At 38.5% G+C, this 22,998-nt stretch overlaps 1 protein-coding gene across 4 annotated transcripts in view; it reads right to left on the bottom strand.

The window, feature by feature from the left end:
* The window catches only part of LTBP1 (latent transforming growth factor beta binding protein 1), a 387,949-nt gene that overhangs the window by 60,708 nt on the left and 304,243 nt on the right, over positions 1-22,998 (bottom strand). For all 4 annotated transcript variants that reach the window (XM_028117233.2, XM_028117231.2, XM_028117230.2 and 1 more), the window contains 2 exons: positions 19,815-19,937; positions 14,504-14,629 (listed from right to left, as the gene is read on the bottom strand). In XM_028117233.2, the coding sequence (XP_027973034.2) occupies positions 14,504-14,629; positions 19,815-19,937 (249 nt within the window). The remainder of the gene's footprint in view (positions 1-14,503; positions 14,630-19,814; positions 19,938-22,998) is intronic.

Below are 22,998 nucleotides of genomic sequence, written 5' to 3'. Positions count from 1 at the left end.
ATTGATAGAGACAAACTGGGACATTTCAAAGGAATAAAAGGATCAATACACCAGGCAAGACACAGAAACTTCAGCATTTAATTCCATGGTCAACAACATATAAGACAAAACCCAGGAAACTAAAATTAGAAACAGATAAATTTCCATAATAATGGGAGATTGTAAAACACCCCTTCAGTAAATTATGTAATAAGCAGACAAAAACAGAGTAGGAATATACACGATTTAAAGAACTTACAAACTGGGCCCTAATTAACATATATAGGATCCAACTGCAAAATACATGTTGTCTTCAAGTACACAAGGAATATTTACCAAAATTGACCATATTTTGCACCACAACAAATTCCAAGGACTGAAATCACTGAAATTATGTTCTCTGGCTATTGAGCTATAGATAACAAAAATAAAAATTCTCCAAAAGTCTGGATATTAAGCAAAACACCTCTAAATAATTCACTGGTTGAAGAAAAAAATGACAATGCATTTGTAATACTTTTATCTGAATAGCAAAAAACATATCAAAACTTGTGGCTGCAGATAAAGCCATTCTTAGAAAGAAATAAATAGCCATAAATACATATTAGAAAAGAACATATATATTATAGAAAAGAAGGTTGAAAACCCAATGATCTAAGGATCTACATCAAGAAGGTATAAAGACAAATGAAGCCCGAAGAATATAAAAGCAGAAATTAACATAATAGAAAACAAAGAGAAAAATCAACAAAAGTTGTTTCTTTGCAAAGAATAACACCTGTGAAAGCCTGATTAAGAACAAAACAAAGAAAGCACAAATTACTAAATAAAAAATGAAAGGCATCACTAACACATTCTATAGACACTAAGGAGAGATAAGAAAAAGTATTGTCAACAACTTGGTGCCAATGAACTGGAAATTTACCTAAAATTTTACCTAACATGGATAAGTTCCTTGAAAAACAGAGTTACCAAAACTGTCATGAAAAGTCCAAGAACTGAGACCATTACTTTATCCTTTAAAGAAATCTTAACTGCAATTTTAAAACTTTCATAACACCCTCCCGCACACACACACACACAAAACAACATCAAAAACTTCCAGGCCCAAATGACTTTACTTGTGAATTCTTCAAGGAATCCAAGAAAGAACTAACATTAATCTTTTTTTTTTTTTTTACGTTTTTATTTATTTATACGAGAGATAGAGTGAACAAGAGAGAGAGAGCCCACAAGCAGGGGCAGAGGGAGAGGGAGAAGCAGGCTCCCCGCTGAGCAGAGAGCCTGACGTGGGACTCAATCCAGGACCCTGGGACCACGATCCAAGCCGAAGGCAGATGTCCAACTGAATGAGCCACCCCAGCACCCCTAACACAAATCTTACATGTACTTTTCCAAAAAAACCCAGAGGGGGCACTTTCAAATTCAGTTTATGAAACCAGAACAACCTTGAGTCTACAACTTCACAGAAGGTTAATCTCTCTCATGAACACAGATGCACATATTCTCAACAAAATGTTAGCAATTGGACTCCAGGGATATACTGTATAGGAAGGATACTATAGCATGACTGTTAGGTTTATTCTAAGAATGCAAAGGAGGGACATTCTGGGTGGCTCGGTCAGTTAAGTGTCTGCCTTCGGCTCAGGTCATGATCCCAGGGTTCTGGGATCGAGTCCCACATTGGGCTCCTTGCTCAGCAGGGAGTCTGCTTCTCCCTCTGCCTGCCGTTCCCCTGCTTGTATGCTCTCTCTCTCTCTCAAATAAATAAAGTCTTAAAAAAAAAAAAAGAATGCAAAGGTATTTTTCACTAAAAAAACAAATCAATATGGTTTAAATGTGTATGTGATGGTAGGCAGTGGAGCTACGACCTTTGACCATGATTTAGAATGGCCTGTGAAACCTAGCACAACAAGATAGATGTCACCTGGGATCACTGTGGACCTGAATTCTCAACCCTGGATTACTTATGCTTGAACTGCTACACAGAGAGAAATAAACTTTTATCTTGTTTAAAACAAACGCAGGAAAAAAAAAAAAAAAAAAAAACCAGTCCATGTAATTTACCACATGAACAGAATAAAGGGGAAAATACAATTTAAAAAATAATACCATTATTTCAATAGATGCAGGAAAAGCATCTGTAATAATTAAAAACAATTCATAATAGAGTCTCATCAATCCACAAACAGAAGGGAATTCCCTTATCTGAAGAGTACATACTAAAAATGTCTATGGCAAACATCAAAGTTTAAGAAATATTCAATGCTTTTTCTGCTGAGATCAGGAATGAGACAAGTAAGCTAGCTACCACCATTTCTACTGGAGAACAGGTCCTAGATAGTGTAATAAGAAAAGGTATAATTATTGAAAGAAAATAAACCTAGCACTACATTATTTGTAGACAATATAACTGTTATGTTCAAGATCTAAAAGAATCTGCAGATGAACTAACAGAAATAACAAGTAAATTTAGCAAGCTCATAGGTACAAGGTCAATGCACAAAAATCAAATCGTTATAAGGGCAGAATACATTTTATTTATTTTTTTAACAATTAGTATTTGCCCATTTTTATTTTTTTATTATGTTCAGTTAGCCACTGTATAGTACATAATTAGTTTTTGATGCAGTGTTCAATGATTCATTAGTTAAGTATACCTTTTAAATACCCTTCACAACAATATAAAAATACTGAACACTTACTTAGGAATGACTCTAAAAAATTCTGTCCAAGACTACACAAAAAACTACAACAAAACACCAAAACAAATGAAAGAAAACCTAAATAGAGGGATGTGTCATATATATATGTGTATTGGAAGACTCAATACTGTAAAATATTAAATCTCCCCAAATTGATCTATTGACTGAATGCAATTCCAATCAAAATCCCAGGATAATTTTTTTCTGATATAAATTGATAAGTTGATTATAAAACTTATATAGAAATGCAAAGGGCCATGAATAACGCTGACAATCTCAATTAAGAACAAAACTGCACAATTTAGAATTTACAGCACATACATTAATGTTTATATAAAGTTACTATAGTTAAGACAACATGCTATTAATGCAAGGATAAAACAACCCATGGATGGAATGAAGAAGAAAAAGACTCATATATTTACACATGGTTCATGACAAAGTTACCAGTGCAAATCAGTGGAAAAAGCGTATTCTTCCCAAAAAAAAGGGCGATGATCCAATTGGAATCCATTTAGGAAAAAAGTAAATCTTGACCTCTATTTCACACCATACACGCAAAACAATTTCAGCGCTATTACAGATTCCAAATGTAAAATATAAAACAATAACGCTTTTAGAAGACAATATAAAAGTATACATAGGGGCGCCTAGGTGGCTCAGTCGGTTAAGCATCTGCCTTCGGCTCAGGTCATGATCCCAGGGTCCTGGGATTGAGCCCCATGGTGGGCTACAGTCTGTTTCTCTGACTCTGCCTCTCTCCCTGGCCTTTGCTCTCTCTCTTTCTCTCTCTCTCAAATAAATAAATAAAATCTTTAAAAAATAAAAAGTGTATCATAATGACTTTAGGGTTTGCAAAGACCACAGACAGAGAAAGTACAGATCTCAAATGAAATAATTAAAACATTGGCCTTCACTAAAATTAAGAACTTGGCTTCATTTCAACTTACCGTTAAGACAGTTGTATTGAGCACCTCATTTTGAAGAGATCTGTTATGCAGAATTAGGTAACTAAAATCATACCCAAAAAGCTAATAAGGGTATGAAAAGTTGTTGAACATCAACAACCCTCACAAAGGAAATGCAAATTGACAGACACCATGACAGGGAGATCCCTTACTAAGGCAAGGCAAACCTTGAAAAGAAATGACAATACCAATGGTTAGCAAGGATGTGGAACTGAAAGGCTCAGAAGTAGCTCTTGGCTGTGTAAACTGGGACTCTGAAAACCGGCTGTATATATGAAACCGAGACATTCATGTATTTTAGGACCTAGAGATTACACTTCTGAGTAATATTCAACAAGAAATTAGTGATTATTTCCACTAAAAGTATGTTCAAGAAAATTCATGAAAGCTTTATTCTCAAGAGTCCCAGACTTTAAGTAACCCAAATGCCCATCAACAGTAGCATGGATACATAATCGTAGTATATTTATACAATGAAATGCCATACAGCAATGAAGATGAAGCGCTGCTAGAGGACGTAGCTGAAGCTTGCAAACATAATGTTATACGAAAGAAGTCAGGCACGTATCAGTGCCTCCTGTATGATTCCATCAATAAGATGTTCAAAAAGATAAAACAAAGCCATAACAAAGACAAAATAGTGCTCTGTGTGGGTAATGGAGAGGGGAGTGGGTTAAAAATTAGGAAGAAGCTTGAGGGAGGGTTCAGGGGCTCATTACCAAGTGTGCTCACTCTGTAAAAGTTCGTCAAACTGTACCCTTATGATTCATGCACTTTTCTCTCATGTATTTTAAGCAATTACAAAGTTTACTTAAAAAGAATAGCCAATCCACACTGCTCTATTTCCTGGTTAAAGACCATCTTAACCATTTCAAAAAGTTCATTTTCTTTCTCCCTCTTTCTCATTGGTAAGAGGTATATATTAGACTAAAATATTAAGGGACTCCGAATAGTAATCCTGATCACCACTCCCTGTCTGTCCATAATAAGCCAATCAAATACTGTGAAATTTAATCTCTTCCAAGTACAAAATAAAGTCAAGCTATTTTTTTTAAATAGGAACACAAGTGGAAATAAGAGAGCATATGTGACACAATAGCCTTCCTTAAAAATGTAACTACATTTTTATGCGACCCACTGCAAGTCAAGGGAATTAATTATGTGATTCTCTGTCCCAAATATGCTACAATATTTTTGTCTTGTAGAGGTGAGAATTATTATGGAGTGAATTTTTAAAATAATTTACTTAAGATTATAACAGCATTGCTCTGTATTCACAACAGACTAGAATTCTAATATTCTAGGATATCTAACTTAGGAATTATGACTATTTAAACATGGGAGACACATTTAATGTTCGAAGGAGAGGTCATATTTGATTGTTAAGCATTAATGATGAGACCCTAGATCTGAACCAGAGCCCTTGTCAGCTCTGCTCCCTCCCAAGAGCCCACCTGAACCCCTACAAGTGGGTCCCCGTTACCATCTCTTTCCCCACTCCACATGGTCCTTGCATCAGTTTAAAGGTAAACACAGCTAGTAAAACATCCTTTTACATGAGGGTAAAATGTAAAATTAGTAAGTTTTTAAATTTTGTGATTTTGTTTGAACACCCAAGAGTCCTAAGAATTTTTCAAGTATTTAGTATTAAATAATATAAAGTATTAAAATGTCCTTGACTCTCACTTGCATTAAGTTTTTGACTACAATGCAGTGGGACGAAGGTACAGATTATCTCTTCATTATCCAAATGAGGTCAAGAATGAAAATCCTCAAGAACAAAATCATCTTAGATTCATTGGTTTTAAAAAATCCAAGAAGAGTATTTCAGCTTTTACATTTCAAATTGTATTAAGAAGCTGATGCAGTGAAAGACCAAGAAAATGGGGGCAATGCTCTGTGTCTCTGGTTTCCTCATGGAGGGAGCTCACAAGGCTCTGCTTCCGCCGCTGGAGAGGGCATGTGTCAGGAGACAGGTTCAAGAGCCTGCAGTGTGCCCCGGGCGCCTATCTGCCCTCTCAGAGAACCAGGGCACAGGGTGGGGCGGAGGTGCTGCGTGGGGATGCCATTGTGTGTGCCAGATGTTTGTGCAATTACAATAAAAAATCCCAATATTATCGGTTAAAATCCAAAACTAAGTATCTGTGACACTTACGGGAAAAATTTTGAACCAAGTTGAAAAGCAGGGTATTTTCAATGTGACATAAAACACTTTTTCTTTGGACAAAAGCTAAGCCTGTATACACAAAGCATTTATGCTTCTTTTGAGAAAAAGAGGATCACAGAGTATTTCTGAATTCAAAATGCCATTTGTCCCCATTATGGACTGACAGAATTTTATATAAAAACTGGAAAAGTTCAATTAGAAGGATTTAAATCTGCTACAGAAAAGAAACATTCCTAAAAATGTGAAGGGAAGAAATGAGAAGCTTTAAAACAAAAACAAAAACAAAAACCAAAACCAAAAAAACACTTCTCTGCTCCTGAAGGTAAAGAATCATCCTAATTTACTGTTATATAATGGACTATCACAAAAAGCAAAGAATTTGAATAAATTCTCTATGGGGAAGAAGTTCCATTCCATTCAGAAAAATTTCCTTAGATACTTATAGAAAAGAGGCTGGACTTCAATTGCATATTTCTAACACAATTACTTGCAAAAGATAATGTGTGAAATATATTTAGTGTTTCTTTTTTACACACTATAAAATTTTTGAAATGCACTATTTTCTCTGAATATATTTATTTATAACCACTGGATTATCTTTGCATTAATTTAATAACTGTACATTTTTACAACCAAGATTTTCCAAGAAATAAACATCTTCTTCTAACTTTAGAGTCACACCGTACATTTTCTCTTTCCATATAGTCTTTCTTAACACCAAGAGGTACTGCCAGTGAGGACTGGGAGAAAGCCCTAAGCACAGGCCAAACACATCAAACTCCAGATTCATCTTTTTGACACTTGGGCCCCAAAAGCAACATAGGACTGGCCAAAAAAAATTCCCATTTTTTTCACTATTCTAATTTTTCTCTTTCTATATTCAAATAGGAGGCCAAGAAAGTTCAGTTATGAAGCCACAGAAAATAGTGTATCTCTAGAAATAACAACTTCAATGTTTAAATGCAAATAAGCATCAGCGTTAGCCATCCGTTTGGTTTATTGGCAATTGATTCACAAAACATTTGAAAACTTGAAACCTTTTAAAACTTGAAACCTTTTAAAACTTAGGAGGTGAAGAGAACTACAACTCTTAGGGAAAACAAAGGGTGAAGAATTAAAGCACATTAGGTATAAATGGGTTACTACCCTATATTTTATATGACTTATATAATTTATATTAAATAAATTTGGGGTTTAAAAGTAGATAGAATATAATGTAGTACTTCATTTATATCCAGACCTGGTCTTAGAACAGACAATTTAGTTCACAAAGACTTATGTAATCTGACTGTATGTTGTGCACTTTGTAAGCACTGATCACATAAAAACAAATAGGTGTTAAATGCTCCCTCCTTTTAGATGTCCACATATTAAGGAAACAAATGGCAACATAACTAAGGTATCAATGTAAAAGTGCTAACACACTAAAGAGAATTCACATTCATGGAGCACAACTTATGGGGACAGGCTCCATTCTAAGTTGGTACTTGTCAACACACATCAATATATTTAACTCTTACAATGACTCCATGAGTGCATTATGCTTGTGGGGAACTGAGGTACACGAGCTTTAAGCAACTTCCTCAAGTTTACACAGCTTGGAGGCAGAGTAAGAGTTCAAGCCCACACACTCGGAATCCAGCCTAAATTCTTAACCACTTCTGTACCCAATACAGAATTACACAGGGTGTGCTTTAGAGAATTAAGTCTTCAAAAAATAGAAAAGGCTTCACCAAAGTACACAAAATACACTCAGTTTGGAGTCCTCTTATTGTATCTGTTTCCTGGTATGCCAGGATGAGTTACAGACCCCCTCTTTACATTTTCATTCACTCACTTTTTATTGTGCCCTAACTAATTATTCTCAATGCCATACAGCTGTGAACAAGACCGATCGCAAGGCCTCATTTTTTTTTTTAAAGATTTTATTTATTTATTTGAGAGAGAGAGAGAATGAGAGAGAAAGCACATGAGATGGGGGGAGGGTCAGAGGGAGAAGCAGACCCCCCGCCGAGCAGGGAGCCCGATGCGGGACTCGATCCAGGGACTCCAGGATCATGACCTGAGCCGAAGGCAGTCGCTTAACCAACCTGAGCCACCCAGGCGCCCTCGCAAGGCCTCATTAGCCTTAGTGTCCAGGAATGGGGTCTGACGATAAACAACAAGAGAAAGGAGAATAAGGTGGTTAAAAAAGAGCAAAGGGGGGAACAGGAAATATTAGAGGGTGAATGTGAGAAAGGGTGGCTAGAAAGTGTTCCCTGAGAAAGAGACATTTGAACAAAGACCTCTAACAGAGGAGAGGTGACCATCTCTACACTTCTTAGTATAATGAATTTCCTTGTTTTAAGTTGTTCATTGCCGCCAAAAGCATTCCGATTAATACTCGCCCTACCCATAGGTTTGTCATGAAGATTAAATGAGAAAACTGGTACAATGCACTTAGCATAGTGCCTGGCTCACAAGAAGAATTCAACAAATGCTAGCTATTATTATTATTATTGCTCTCATTTTAATAAGGTCATGACATCAAATACTATAGGAAGAATCTCCAGTCCACTCATGTTGGGAGTCCAAGACCACCACGGAATAGTCCATCAGCTGGATGCCTAACAAATAACCAATTCTGGAATTGATGTATTAGATATTACAACTGAAGCCTAACGCGTAAAAGTACTACTCACAACAATCTTCCATGGCCTATTAAGTACTCTGTTTGTGGAGGACATCAAAAGATTCACCAAAACAGATGCAGGAAGCCTGATGCCCTGGCGGAGCGCTGGGTGGCAGTAGATGGTGGAGGGGGCAGCTCACTCTCGGCAGACTTCACTTTCTGGCAGTTCCATGTCTATTTTTTGGCTTCAAGGAAAGTGTTTACTTCTCTGTCTATGAACAGATGATTTTCCATAGCTCTGGGGTTTTAAAAGGTCAGCAGTGATAAAAGGCTTAGGAAGAGCTCTTGAATTTCTCTGCTACTATTAAGAATTTCTTTATAAAAATGTTGATATACGGAAGACAATCAAGCAAGGCATGGAAAATATGTATGTATTCCAGATCCAAAAGCAGCTTATTCCAGCAAAATTTCCTCAGCTCTCTCCCTAATGATTTAAACATCCATTTTCACTCACTTCTGCCGAAGTACATTCACGGAAGGAGTGAGCGTGAAGAACAGTAGCCTTTATAGCAGGAAGCCATTTCCCTTCTTTACCTGGAATGTTGTAGGATCCTTTTCCTTTTTACATGTTGTGGGGGGGGAAGGATCTTATTGTTAACCTAAGTTCTCTTTCTTTAGAAAAGAAACACTCAGATTGTATTCTCTTACTAGATTTTTCAATTTCTGACTCTAAAGCTATTAAAAAAACAAACAAACAAAAAAACAAAAACAAAATAAACACAAAAACTAAAAAAAAAAGCAAGAAACCTAAAGCTCTTTGGGCCAAGCAGCCAGATGTAATATATTACATCCTACTTGACTAGATCATTTTAAAAAATATTTTCTCCTTGGTGATAGATATAAAGTTGTATCTCCATGCCACAAAGCCACCAACTGCCTTGGCTCACTGTCAGCAACGGTTTTATACCTTCTTTCTATACTTCTCAGTAGAAAATGTACCTATTATTCTGAAAACAAAACCGTGCTTGCTTCGGATTAGTTTTTATTTCTTCGATTTGGTAAAAGTTGCCTTTACCCGTATTTTCTGGTTCCAATGAACACAAAATTAGCCTCAGAGTTTAAACCTAACTTCTTTAGGCTTTTTAAAAAAATTTTTAGTAATGTCTACACCCAATATGGGGCTCGAACTCACAACACTGAAATCAAGAGTCACAGGCTCTTCTGAGCCAGCCAGGAGCCCCTCCTTTAGTCTTTCTGATATCACTGTTCTCAGTAAAGTTCAGGAGGTTAGCCATCCTGACCACTTGCCTCTGATTACATTCTCCCTTTCCAATGAGTGAGTTAGCAAGAAGCAGTTTTTAGAAGATACCCTAAAAAGTTATAGGATTAGAATCTCTAGAGCTATTTAACAACAGGGCTGGATTCTTTGAATACGCTGGGATTCAGTGTTCAGGCTACATGTTATAAGAAGTCTTCTTCCAATCTTTTTAGTTGTCAAATTCTGAATCAGCATTAGAATTGTCTTGAAAGTGGGAGCTGAAGCTTCTGATCACAGAGCCTGTCCGAGGTATTATTTTTAAAAAGTAAGAAATAACATCCAGAGGAGGAAAGTACAGGAGAACACAGAATTAAAATTAAGGGTTTTGATTTTTCCTTTCTTATGAAAAACAGGTAATTCTAGAAATGCCTGACTTTTAAAAACAAAGGTTATATTCAAGAGCAGTTTCAAGTTCACGGGAAAATTTCACTGAAAGTTCCCATATTCCCCTCCTGTCTCCCCAACCCCCCAATCCTCTTGCCCAGGCTCCCCCACTATCAACATCCCTGAACATTTGTTATGACTGATGAACATACACTGACCCGTTATTATCAACCCAAGTCCATAGTTTACATTAGGGTTTGCTCTCACTCTGATTTGTACTCCCCTGTCGAAAGAGAATTCATGTGGGCAAGAGGCTAGCAGCCCTCAGCAGACAATCTCATGCCCTCCGGTCTATTTACTGACAAGCTATTACCCCTCAGCCAGGGGATGACCAGTGTAAAAAAGGGTACCTGATAAGGCTTCACTTAGTTACCCAGACACAAAATTTCTCTGATTTCTCTCAGTATAAGGCAGAACGGCCAACTCAGCACCCCCCACCCCGAGTTAGTAAGGTACCAGCTTTCCATTCCTTGCTCCAGCCCTCAGATCTCCCTCACCCTGCTCTACTTCCTTTTCCCACAGGGTTTCTGTCTCTCTAGCCTGTTACATAGTTTATAAGAAAGCGGGAATTGTTGTTATTCACCGACATAGCCCCCGTACTGAGAAGAGTGGGGGGCACGTAGCATACACTTACTATCTGTCAAATGAATGAATGAGCATGCTTTCTAAAAGACAAGGCTTCAGGGAGGGATTCTGGCCATGGTTTGGAGGCCTAATTAGCCATGACTAACTAGGTTCTATAAGCCACCGGTGCTGTGTTGCTCCTTTAGGTTCCTGCTAGATCAGCGCGGCCATTCTGAGGTGTGAACAGGCTGGAAAGCAGTGAGGTCTAGACATGTCCGATGTCCCCAGCTGCACTTGTTGTATAAACTCTCACTCAACCTGGATGCCCAACTGAGAGAGCACCACGGCCCCTGGCCAGAGCAGCGTGCAAAGACCCACGCATGGCATGATGCCAAATAAGAGGCTGGTTTGGTGTGTGTGTGTGGGGGGGCATCAGGGGACAGACGTGTGACACTTAGGAATATGACGGCCACAAGTTTCCCTACTCTCCCACTCACACACATTCTGCTGTCGAGGATGAACCCAAACCCTGGGTCAGTTTACACATGGGATGATAAATATTCTTCATGAGGTAAAGCTCTGCAACAACCACCACCACCACAACAAAAAACTAGAAGAGCAAAAGAACGGTGATTTTTTAAACACATGAATAAGATAAATTGGGACATAAAACTGAACTTAGTGAAAGAGGTAAAAAGTTTCCTTTGCTTTTCTACACAAGATAAACACTCTAGCTAAAGGACACAGAGGTGGAGGCAGGAGGAGACGAACCACAGTTCTAGGAAGAAAGGGAAGCAGAAAAGAGGAAGTCCATCAGGAGAGTCCAGTTTCCCTGCACTTTTCCAACACCCATGTGTGAGATGGGTGAAAAATGACCTGACCTGCATAATTTATCATGTTGCAACCTGTGCTTATTTGTTTTTTTGGGGGGGAGGGGGAGATAGAGAGAGAAAGAGAATCTTAAGCAGGCTCTCCACACCCAGTGTGGAGCCCAATATATGGGGCTCGATCTCAAATCCCTGAGATCATGACCTGAGCCAAAATCAAGAGTTGGATGCTTAACTGGTTGAGCCACGCAGGCACCCAAATAACCTGTATGGACTTATATCCCTAAAGCATAACTATGTTATATTGTTTAAAGGCAAAAAGATAATTTTCTGTATGTACTATTTACTTATTTATCCCAGATCCCCCTCCTGGAAGGTAGGTTCCAAGTGGACAAGAACTGTGTTTTGCCTGGCACAAGACAGGCACTCTGTAAATGAAGAGATGAATCAACAGCTCACTCGCCACATACTTCCCACCCACTCTACTCCAGCTGAATTTCAAAGAACACTGTTGTTCTCCATGTCCTGTAGGAGAATCAAGGTGTTCCTCCTTCCTCTACCAGGTACATGTTCCCAGAACACCACATACAGAAGGGGAAGGAAGGATTCAGTGGTGCTGTTTTTATTTCTATACAATCTGCCATGCTACCTGATACCTGAGATAGTTTATGCTGATGGAGTATGTCTCTCCACTGTGGTTCAGTAACTGGGAGCAGATACCAACAAAGCCACTGGAAATCAGGGACAGGCCCTCCTTCCCTCAGCTGGGCGGGATGCAGTTAGCCCAGCCTAGAGCAGGCTATCCCAGCCCTGCGTCCTCAAGTCTCCAGCTGCCTAAACCCAAAGCTCAGAAATAAGCTGGTGGGAGGGCATGAAGAGAGCCAGTCACTTCTCAGTGTTAAGTACTATGCACATCAGTTCCACAGCTAAACCCTGATCACATGGGCTGGCTTCATCCTACACCACAGCCAGGGGTAGAATCAGGACATTCTGCTACTGCCACAAGTTTCAGGCTAAGTCCAACAAAGGAAAATTTGGACCAGTTTAATGCAGTGGAGTAAGCCCATAAAAAATGAAAGCTTTGCAAAGCTTCTTCTAGAAAGAGACTAACATGCCTAATAATTAGGGAGATTTCTAGTTATACTGCCATATATCAGCACAATATTCTAAATTACCTATTTTATTACTTATAAAACTGTCCAGTTTCTAGAGTAAAAAAATATGGACCAACTGTCAAAGAAAGTATACTAAATAGTGTAGTAATTTACAAAGTACTGGAAGTTTTCTAAAAACACATTTTAAAATCCAAGTCTTTGCCAAGTAGACGCCTAACAAAATTAGAACTGCAAGTAAATTAGAATGATTATATCAGTATTTAAAAAGTATTTTTAGATTAGTAAAAAAAAAGAAATCAGTATTTAAAAAACACGGAATCAAAAGAAAATCGCTAAGTACAGAAGACAAAATGGATGCAAAAGTATTTATATGGGTATATTCTTCTGGAACAATAACTTCCGCTAGTGAGCATGTGAGGTGACCTGCAGTTTTTTCTGAACATCACTTCTGCATGGCACCACCATCGGTAGTTATAACATGGACCATTTTTCAGGGAAGGAAGCCCTTCTAATCCATGTTTCAGACCCAAACGAAGAATCAAACCTGCATCTTTCTGGAATGCAGGGAAATGTGCCTTCTGCCCATCAGTGTCATCAGTGACTCAGATGGGCTAGCACCCTGACCCTCTGCCAGGGAATGCTGCTGTCTCTGCAGAACAACGGATGTATTCACGTAGGGTCTTTCTTAAGAACTCTAGGCTCAAGGTCTAAATAAAGGTAAGGTAAAACTCGAATCACTGTACCACGGAACCCTTGCAAACCTCTCATGACCACCTTCAATGATGTTTTTCCCCGTTTCCCAACTTCCGATGGCTTCCAAACCCCTCAAAATCCGCTTGCTCAAACTGCACCCCACACTCTCTCTCTTTCACTTGAAGCCAAATCTGGCATCAATGTTTTGTCTACTCAGCAAGAGAGCAATTTCAACAATCGCCTGCTTTTTATAAGATCAGTTTATTCTTCCCAATATAATAATGACTTTCAGATGAACCTGGTCGCCATTCCTTGGCTTGCTTCCGCCGTGGTACGAGCAAGGACAGGAGGCACTTCCTGCTGCGCTCTCTTTTAGAACAAAGAATTTGGGTTCTGTCATAGGCCCGGGACAGAACCTTTGCAATTTACTTCTTTCCAACTTAGCTGGCTTTTGATAACCTAGGTGCTCCAAGAGATGGACTGAAATTACGATTATGGGAACCTTCTCAGTGTCCTTTTAAAAAGGTTCAGGTGAATTATTCCTCAACTTATCAAACTATAATAAATCATTAAGGACATAAATCTTATGAACATAAACAGTGCTGTATCCCTGCAAACACACAGAGGTTGCAAAGAGAAAGCCAACGCTCTTACCTTAATGTCTTACAACACAATTATCTTTCAAGGAGATAATAATTACAAATGGGCAAGAACATACACCAACCTACAGCTAAGGAGGTTAGGGAAATAATGAAAATCTCTGCTGACAGTGGTACAGAGAAGAATCACACAAGCCATGTTCACAGTGATGAAGATGATCTGTATGACCCTGAACCAAAACTGGCCGAGTCTTGAGTTACATCAGGGAGGTTGCTGACAGGTTTCCCCACGTGGACCTGAAATCATCGTGTCCTGCATGTTTCCATTAATTAATTCAGTACCAGTAGTGGAATCACCCGTGAGTATTTTCATCATCATAACCTTAGGTTATCCTATGTGTAAATCCCAGCAATTCCCGAGCTGTGAGGAGTCACCTTGATGCATACATGCTTGGAAGCCTTAAATCATGAGTATCTCATAGTGTCTTCCAGCCTCTGCCTGCTTCAACAGAAAGCAATCTCCTCTCTGCTTTATCATGAGATAATTACAGGCCTCCTGACGGTTTATCTTACCTTCACACGTACGGCCATCTGCAGAAATTGAGAAACCCTGTTCACAGACACAGTGAAAAGAACCATCTGTGTTGAGACACTCTCCATGAGGACCACAGCGTCCGGGCTGTTCACATTCATTAATATCTGCAATTGAAAAGAGTTCCAAATATGCGAAAAAAAATTTTTTTTCCTTTGGTTTCATATGATGGCAGACATACAGTAAGCGAATCTATTACAAAAGCGTCAGATATTTATTCCATGGCCCAAATGTATTATTTGTACATATATCAGACCACCAGTTGGACTGTTTTAAGAGAAAAACTACTTTGGTTCAATCATACGAATAAGCCAATGTTCAACCATTTTCAATTTACAAAGAAAAAAGCATTTTCATTTTCAGATGTTCAACCTGAATGTATTTTTTTTTTTTTTTTAAGACCTACTGGAGGCTTGAGGAACACTAACAAACAACTCCTCCGAGAAACAGTCTTCATCTGTGCGCGTGCTGTGTTCTTGTCCTCTCCCACGGCCACGCACACAATCCTGACGGAGCCCCACAGCATCATGTCACCTCCACGCCAACGGACCCCCACGATGTGAACTCCTTAAGGGCAAAACTGGACATGTCTTACTGATAGTCTCTGGTCCCTAAAGTGGCCCTTCACAAATGTCTGAATATATAAATGAAATAGCCTCTACTCTGTAATTGGTTGAAAATGGAGAGAAGACACAAAATACAAGAAAAAGAAGGCCTTTGAGATGAGGGAAATTTTAATCATTTGCACAGCTTTGCGATGATGCAATTCATGAATGAGGGTCAAGGGCTTAGTATAGTGCCTAACATACAAAAAAAAGGGTCAGAAAGTGGTAGCTACGATTATTAATGCTCATGAACAAATAATGCTGTACACGTGTGTTGACCATCTTAGCACAAGTCTTGTGCGGACCTGCTTGTTCTCAATGAAGCGTGATTACACTCCCCATGGCCAGGGTCATGACGCACTCCTAAACACTTTCAATGCATGAAGTGAAATGTTCTATCAAACTAGTGCTAATTATCGTGGATACAAGTGCTTACAGTGACAACATAAGGAATCCTAGAGAATGGTCATTTATTCACACCAGTACTGATACATGCAACTACCTGTCTGCACTGTGTTTTAATCAATGTTTTACTCAGTTGTTTCCCTTATCACATTGATGGCTCCTTGAAGAGAACTACATATTTGAATGGAGTCCCCAACTCCTAGTACAGCACATTCATAGTGTATTAGGGATGTTTACCCACCACAAAATCTCAGTTATGCTCATTCTCTCCTAATTAAACCATGACTGGTTAAGGTACTCTTAGTTAACTAGGGCCATGAAAATTATCACAGGTTCTTGGCACCCTACAGGAAGGAGCCCTACTAAGGCCATTTTCTTCCCTTTCTGAAGTCTCCTTTACCTCTCAGTAAAGAGGTCGTTGATACATCTTCTTAGAAGTCCATTTTTAATTCAGTTAAAACCATTTACTGAATGCTTCCTATGAGAAGGCTGAACAGGCTGGGGCCCTCACCATTATGAAGCTCACAATATAATAGGGGAGGGAGGAGCCAACATGGATAGTTGTAAAGCTTAATGGGCACATGAAAAACATGGATTAGGAGCCCTTCCCAGTGACCTCTAGAACATGCTTACCCATCAACCCTACATTTCTCCTCCATAAAGCCATCCCTTTCTCTGCACCCAGGATCTCCTGGTGCTCTTCTTTTTGCTCTACTCACCTCACGTGACAGATATTCTGGCAACACCACTGATTTATTCATCTGTCTATATCAATCCTTAACTCTTTACCATTCCATCTGCCATATATTCGCACTATTTGGCCTATTCACTGCTGAATCAAAATAAGAAACCAAGCAGGAATTACTCATATTTGTTAACAATCCTCCCATTCTTGTTATTGTCACTACTTCAAGAGCATTTCGAGGAAGAGCAATGAATCATTTTCTACTTGACTACTTCTCAATGTGACTTCACCCTGTGAAATCCTTCATTTTTTTTTTTTAAGATTTTATTTATTTAATTGACAGAGAGAGAGAGAGAGACAGCGAGAGAGGGAACACAAGCAGGGGGAGGGTCAGAGGGAGAAGCAGGCTTCCCGCCGAGCAGGGAGCCCGATGCTGGGCTTGATCCCAGGACCCTGAGATCATGACCTGAGCTAAAGGCAGTCACTTACCCAACTGAGCCACCCAGGCGCCCCAGAAATCCTTCACTTCTTTTATAAAATCTCTGATACCTTTTATGATTTGTCCCTACCCACTGGTAACACCTTAGACTGGTCATCTTTTTTGAACTCTGACCTTCTCTTGGCTTTTAGTTTCTTTCTTTCCAACCTGCTGCCTTGAGTTACCTCTATCTGGGCAACAAGGTTCAATAAAGTTCTACTGGCCTGGGGGGCAAGTCCAAGGTCCATATCCACCTTGTGGAGCCGAACAGGTTATCCAAACCTCCTCCTTATTTCATCCTATATCTCAATGTGGCCCTTTAAGAGCTGCCAACTTGCAACTTTGCATAGGGAATAATGTGCATGAAGTACTTGCTTCAAGAGAAGTCACTGATTAACAAATAATTGTCTAAAAAGTTTGATGACAGGAACTGAAGATGAATTCCCAGACTTTTTTCCAGGAAACCACTAAGAAAGAACAACATGAATATCTGGAACTAGAGAAACATATGCATTCAATTTGGGTTGTACTTATTGAGGCATTTTTAAGCTATGCTGCTAGTAACTCAACCGAAAGCCAGACTATATTTAAGTTGGGTTTCTTTCACGGGTCCGAGATTCCACAGAAATTCACAATTTCATATGTGTAAGTCAAAACACAAAACTGAAGTGTGTTCCGAATCTCAAATGTACGCTGTCACATTCCTACAGAGACTATTAACATGGAATTTCCATGCTGTCTGTATATCAGCATTAATTTTGCTGGGGGAAGACTCTTACACTTTCAATTGAAAATGCCTTACGGAATATGGAACTATCTTCAGATTATTAGGTAAAGTTTAAAGCTTATGTCTATCACACACTGTCATTCATGTGTGTCCCATGGTTATCAGCACTGGCATCAATCACATTTTCAGCATTAAAACAAACTCTAAAATCTATGCCTATGTACAGAATGTGACCTGGCCATGAGATTAGACAGAAGTAGGCTAGTAACTTCAGGTGGACTGAAAGATCAGAAGGCTGCCTCTAGTGACATAGCCAAAAGAGAGGATTTAAAACAAGATGAGTGTACACTGTCATTATAAACAGCCTCTAATCAGGGAAAGGTGGGTGATGGAACAGATTCGTAGATAATAATCTAAACGGTACTAAAAGCTGCTTCAGGAATATTTTTCATTTGTTTGGATTTTTAAGCAGACATATTAATTTAAGGATTTACAGTTAATAAAACATGTTTGGAGAAGTGACATATTAGAGTTGATATCAAATCACAAACAAATTTAATGTACTGAGAGAAGACAGTAGTATAATTAATAAATCAGATGGCTAAATTACTTCCTTATGATTTAACTCTTAAAAGTTTATGAAATCCGCAATATGCTCGCTCTCTCTCTCATTCTCTCTCTCAGATAAATAAATAAAATCTTTAAAAAAAAAAAAACTGTGGAGGAGAAGAATGAGAAAAGAAAGTATTGCTTTTAAACCCAAATGTCTATAATAAAAAACAGGATACTGGGGTTTTTTTAGGGGGCAACTCTTGGCATTTTATATAAATCAAGATTCATTTGAAGATGTACAGTTTCTAATATTAGCACGGTAATTTTATAATTCAAATATTTCTTCTCTGTTGCATTAAATCCAAGCACATTTATTTTCTGCATTGAAAATACTGAAAAATTTAAATTCACCTTACTGCATCACAATGGTAAATGAATATAGGACAGCAAATGAGGTACATCGCAGTACAGTTAAATCTTGGATCAGTAAGTAAATTAATTTTAAAAGATCTCGAGGCAAAGGCCCGTGCCTTTGGTATCACAGTGACATAGAGCTGGGTGTGGACAATGCTACGAATATAGCGTACAGTGTGATTCTAGTGCTACCTCTTAGACAGTACACGCCACCCTCCCTTTCAAGTACTATACATCAGGGACATGAGAGAGAAGACACAATTGATGACAATCCAGAATTAAAAAATTATTCATGTCCAGGAGCAGTGGATAAAGAAGAACTTCAACAACCTTTACTTATATGTACTTTGGGATACACTTCACAGTTCATGAATGGAGGGGAAACAACTAGGAAAAAAAAATTATCCAAGTAGCAGAAATAAGTAAGTATAAAGATAAATATAAGTGAGAGTCTTTGGTGGAAGAAACAGGCATGGATTTCTTAAGACTAATAAAAAGGAAAACTGGGAGGGCAGCCAGCTAGAGCTAAAAATGTAGAGATGAAGGATCTAAACAATTTGATTTTTTAGTCCCAGCATCACCAAGAACTCAGTGTGCTATACTGGGCGAAAAACACTGAATCTCACAGGCTTCTTTCTTTTCGCTATAAATTTAGTAATTATTGGTAGGGCAACACAGGAGAGAATGGTGGGAAAAGATCTTGGGTTCAAATCTCAAGGGAGGAGCATGCTAATTAGTTTCTCTGAGCCTCAGTTACTCATGTACAAAATGGATGGATATAAGAAAAGCTGCCTCTTAAATTCTCCACAAATCCATGAGCCACCCATAGCAACTGGCACATAGTAGGTGTTCAATTAAAGCTCTTGTGGTTGGTGCTGTATTCTTATCAGTCCCTTGCGTCCTCTATACCTTTGTTTGGGAGATGAAATGTGATAGCACTTTGAAGAAATAATAAAATCCTGTCCTCTATACCTCCATAATTTTGACCAAATTATTAATGAGTGTTTTTTTTTTTTTTAGGAAGATGAAAAAGCTGAATATTGGATAAAAACAGGGATCAAGGAAAGGATGGATAAATACCAGCTATGAGATAAAATGAAATATACCCACAAAGGACATAAAAAAAGCCAGGAGATAATTTTTAATCTAGCACCAAGACTGACCCATGGAAGGAACAGCAATTTCAGGTAATCTCAGTTACCACCAAAGCTTGCAAAGCTAGGGCACAATTCCAAAATGCTTGAGTTTCAGTTAACATGGAGTACAAAGTAAGAACTTCCCATACTTGATGCAGACCCAAGAGATTTTTAAAACTTAAATTGGCATAGCTCATTTATATATAAATGGGTAAAGCCACAGACTACCATCAGGAAGCACCAAAGAACTGAACAACTATGTAAATTAGGACTAAAAAGCAGAGAAGTACCTTGACATCCTTTGTTGTCATTTAGCTGGAATCCATCTGGACAAGTACAATCATACGACCCTTCAGTGTTAATGCAGTCTCCTCCTTGGCAAACACTGTTGTCCTCCAAGCATTCGTTGATATCTGTAAGTCAATTTTAAAAATTTAAAAGATGGAATAAACTATATTTAAAAAAATTAAGCATAACTCTTACACACAAATCACATAAATGAACATTATTTTACATCTTTCACAAGAATATGATTTTTAATGGAAGACAGCTTTTTAACTTTTGATTTTTAAAAATGAAACATTCTGAAAAGATTTTGGCTTTGAACAATAAACTAAAGTTTTAACATCAAATGAAATTTGGAAAAGAAAACGTCAAAGTCTTGTACTAAACAATTTACTTGGCTATGTTCTTGGTAACAAGAGGGAATAAAAATATTCTTTAAATATGTATTAAGAGGGACACCTGGATGGATCTGCCTTCGGCTTGGGTCACGATCCTGGGGTCCTGGGATTCAGCCCAGAGTTGGGCTCCCTGCTCAGCGAGGAGTCTGCTTGTCCCTCTCTCTCTGCCCCTCCCCCTGCTTGTACTCTCTCTCTCTCTCTCTCTCAAATAAATAAATAAATAAATAAATAAATAAATAAATAAGTATTAAGAATATCCTGAGCATCTAGGGGCGCCTGGGTGGCTAAGTCAGGTAAGCATCCCACTCGATTTCAGCTCAGGTCATGATCTCAGGGTCCCGAGATTGAGCCCCAACACAGACTCTGCATTGGGTATGTAGTCTGCTTAAGATTCTTTCTCTCCCTCTGCCCCTCCCCCCATCTCCCTCTCTAAAACATAAGTAATAAATATAGAAAGTGAGTGGGGGCACTTGGATGGCTCAGTCAGTTAAGTGTCTGACTCTTGATTTTGGCTCAGGTCACAATTTCAGGGTCGTGAGACCAAGTCCTGTGTGGGGCTCACACTAGGCATGGAACCTGATTACAATTCTCTCTCTCCCTCTCCCTCTGCCCTTCTCCCACCGCTCTCCCTCTCAAAAAAGAAAAAAAAGAAGACTATCTTGAGCATCTATTTATACAAGATCCTATACTCTGCATTATAAGAAAATTTTTAAAGTATGTGGCATGATTTCCTCTCCCAAACAGAAATGATTTAAATTATATTAATAAAAATAAGCACAAAATATTACATTGCTTTGTAAGTCCAAGCAAATTCAACCCAAGAGTTGCCAAAATATATAATTACTTGTCAAAAGAATAGTACCAACTTCATGTGTCACATGGATTTAGAGAACAGATATCATAAAAGCTTCATGTAACAGAGGGGATTTACTTGAAGCCTGGAGAGCTGAGGAGAAAGTGGAGGAGGGGAAGAAGGGGGATTTTGGCAGGAAAGGGAATCAGTGAGATCAAAAGCTCCATTGAAGTCACTTACTCAGCAGCTATCACCAATAGGTTTGAGGTTGACTGGATTTTTTTAATGCATATATTTATAGCACATGTGCAACTAAACATGGTTTACGTAACCAGTAATGAGTTCTGACTGTGAGCATGTGAGACAATTAATGACCCCCCTCACTGCGTGAATGCTGGGCTGATCTTTCACAAGGACTCTTTATTACCACATTTACTTCCAGTCAGAGCTCATTACTCCTAACATAGTCCATGACTCCCTCTTCTGTTGTCTGTGCAGGACTTCAATTATGAGCACTGAGGAAAGCTAAGGAACAAAACCTTCTTTGTTCTCTCAGACCTTGGCATATGATGGCATTTCTTGCCAATAATTATGATTGCTGTGAAAACGCATGAGAAGTTCCAGGAAGAAGTGAACATGGAGACAGTTGCAGTCTCAATCTCCTCACTGTCTCATTCAAAATGTTGGCACACCAAATTAAATTTTCCTCATAGAACCCAATCCACTTATTAACTGGCTTCTGTACCGTTCATGAGGCAAATAAAAGAGAAACAAGCAAGCACCTTACAATTTTACTCCACCGAAAGAAACACAAGTCAGGCTGTCCCGCTGGATTAAAATGTTTCTGAATACTGATCCTAGAACATAAAACACAGCTGACGTGACGTTGTCACAACTAAAGTGGGTTATCCCTTCCTCAGTGTGTTTTTCCAACTTCACTCAAGTAAAATTTACATACAATACATGCATTTAATTTTAAGAGTCTAGTTCAATGAGTTTGAACAAATGTAGATCCATTCTTGTGATCACCATCACAATCAAAGTAGACATTTCTTTGTCCATTTACATCTGTTGGGATCACTGTTGGATTCTTATATCATCGCAAATGCAATCATTTTTTAAAGAACTGTGAGATATCTCTATAAGAATGTTATTCTATAGTTACAAACATAAGGCTTGGTGATATTTCCCTTTGACTCCTTTTCCAGTCTGCCCTGAAATTTCCATTCCTAATTAACCTCATGCCACGAAAGAGACACTAAAGAAAAATTATTCACAAGACAGAGAAGAGCATGCAGGAGTGTCTCCCATGAAGTGTGAAACCTTTAGGTTTCATTTCCATGCCAAAGAATGTTTTATTCACCAGCTAACTGACCCTTGGTATATCAAGATTTCTAAAAGTGGAAACAAAGTTAACTGAGGCTAGGCTTTTAGATATAAATTCTGTGAAAATAATTCATAAACCCCAACTCTCTGATTTGTTTTCAATAATGATTGTGCCAAATGGGGATAAGCGCATCTACTGTGTATGAATCTCTGCCATAAAACATGTATTAAGTGAATATATTAGACCAACCATTAAAAAAAAAAGATGTAGGCATTTCCATCACCCTAAAGGTTTCCTTGTGCCCCTTTTCCGTTTGGCTTCTGATCAGCACAGTGTTTTTGAGACTGATCTAAGTTATCATGTGTACCAACAGTTCTCTCCTCCTTATTGCCGAGTAGTATTCTACCATAAGAATGTGCCGCAATTTGTTGACCCATTCACCTTTGATGAGTGCCTGGATTGTTTACAGTTTGGCTATTATGAATAAAGTTTTAATAAACATTCATGTGTTAGTCTTTGTGTAATCACAGGCTTTCATTTTCCTTGAGTAAATTCCTAGGGGTGGAGTGGCTGAGTCACAAAGTAGGTTTAAGTTGTGATTAAACGGTCCCCTAAAGTGGCTGCCCCATTTTACGTTCCCACAGGCTGGCATGAGAGCTCCAACTCTCCAT

Source organism: Eumetopias jubatus, unplaced genomic scaffold (genome assembly GCF_037043125.1).
Source record: "Eumetopias jubatus isolate StellerSeaLion01/CBP00866 unplaced genomic scaffold, mEumJub1_p1.0 scaffold_9, whole genome shotgun sequence".
NCBI lineage: Eukaryota > Metazoa > Chordata > Mammalia > Carnivora > Otariidae > Eumetopias > Eumetopias jubatus.
The sequence above is the reverse complement of the archived record's forward strand: the minus strand, read 5'-3'. Positions and strand labels throughout refer to the sequence as shown.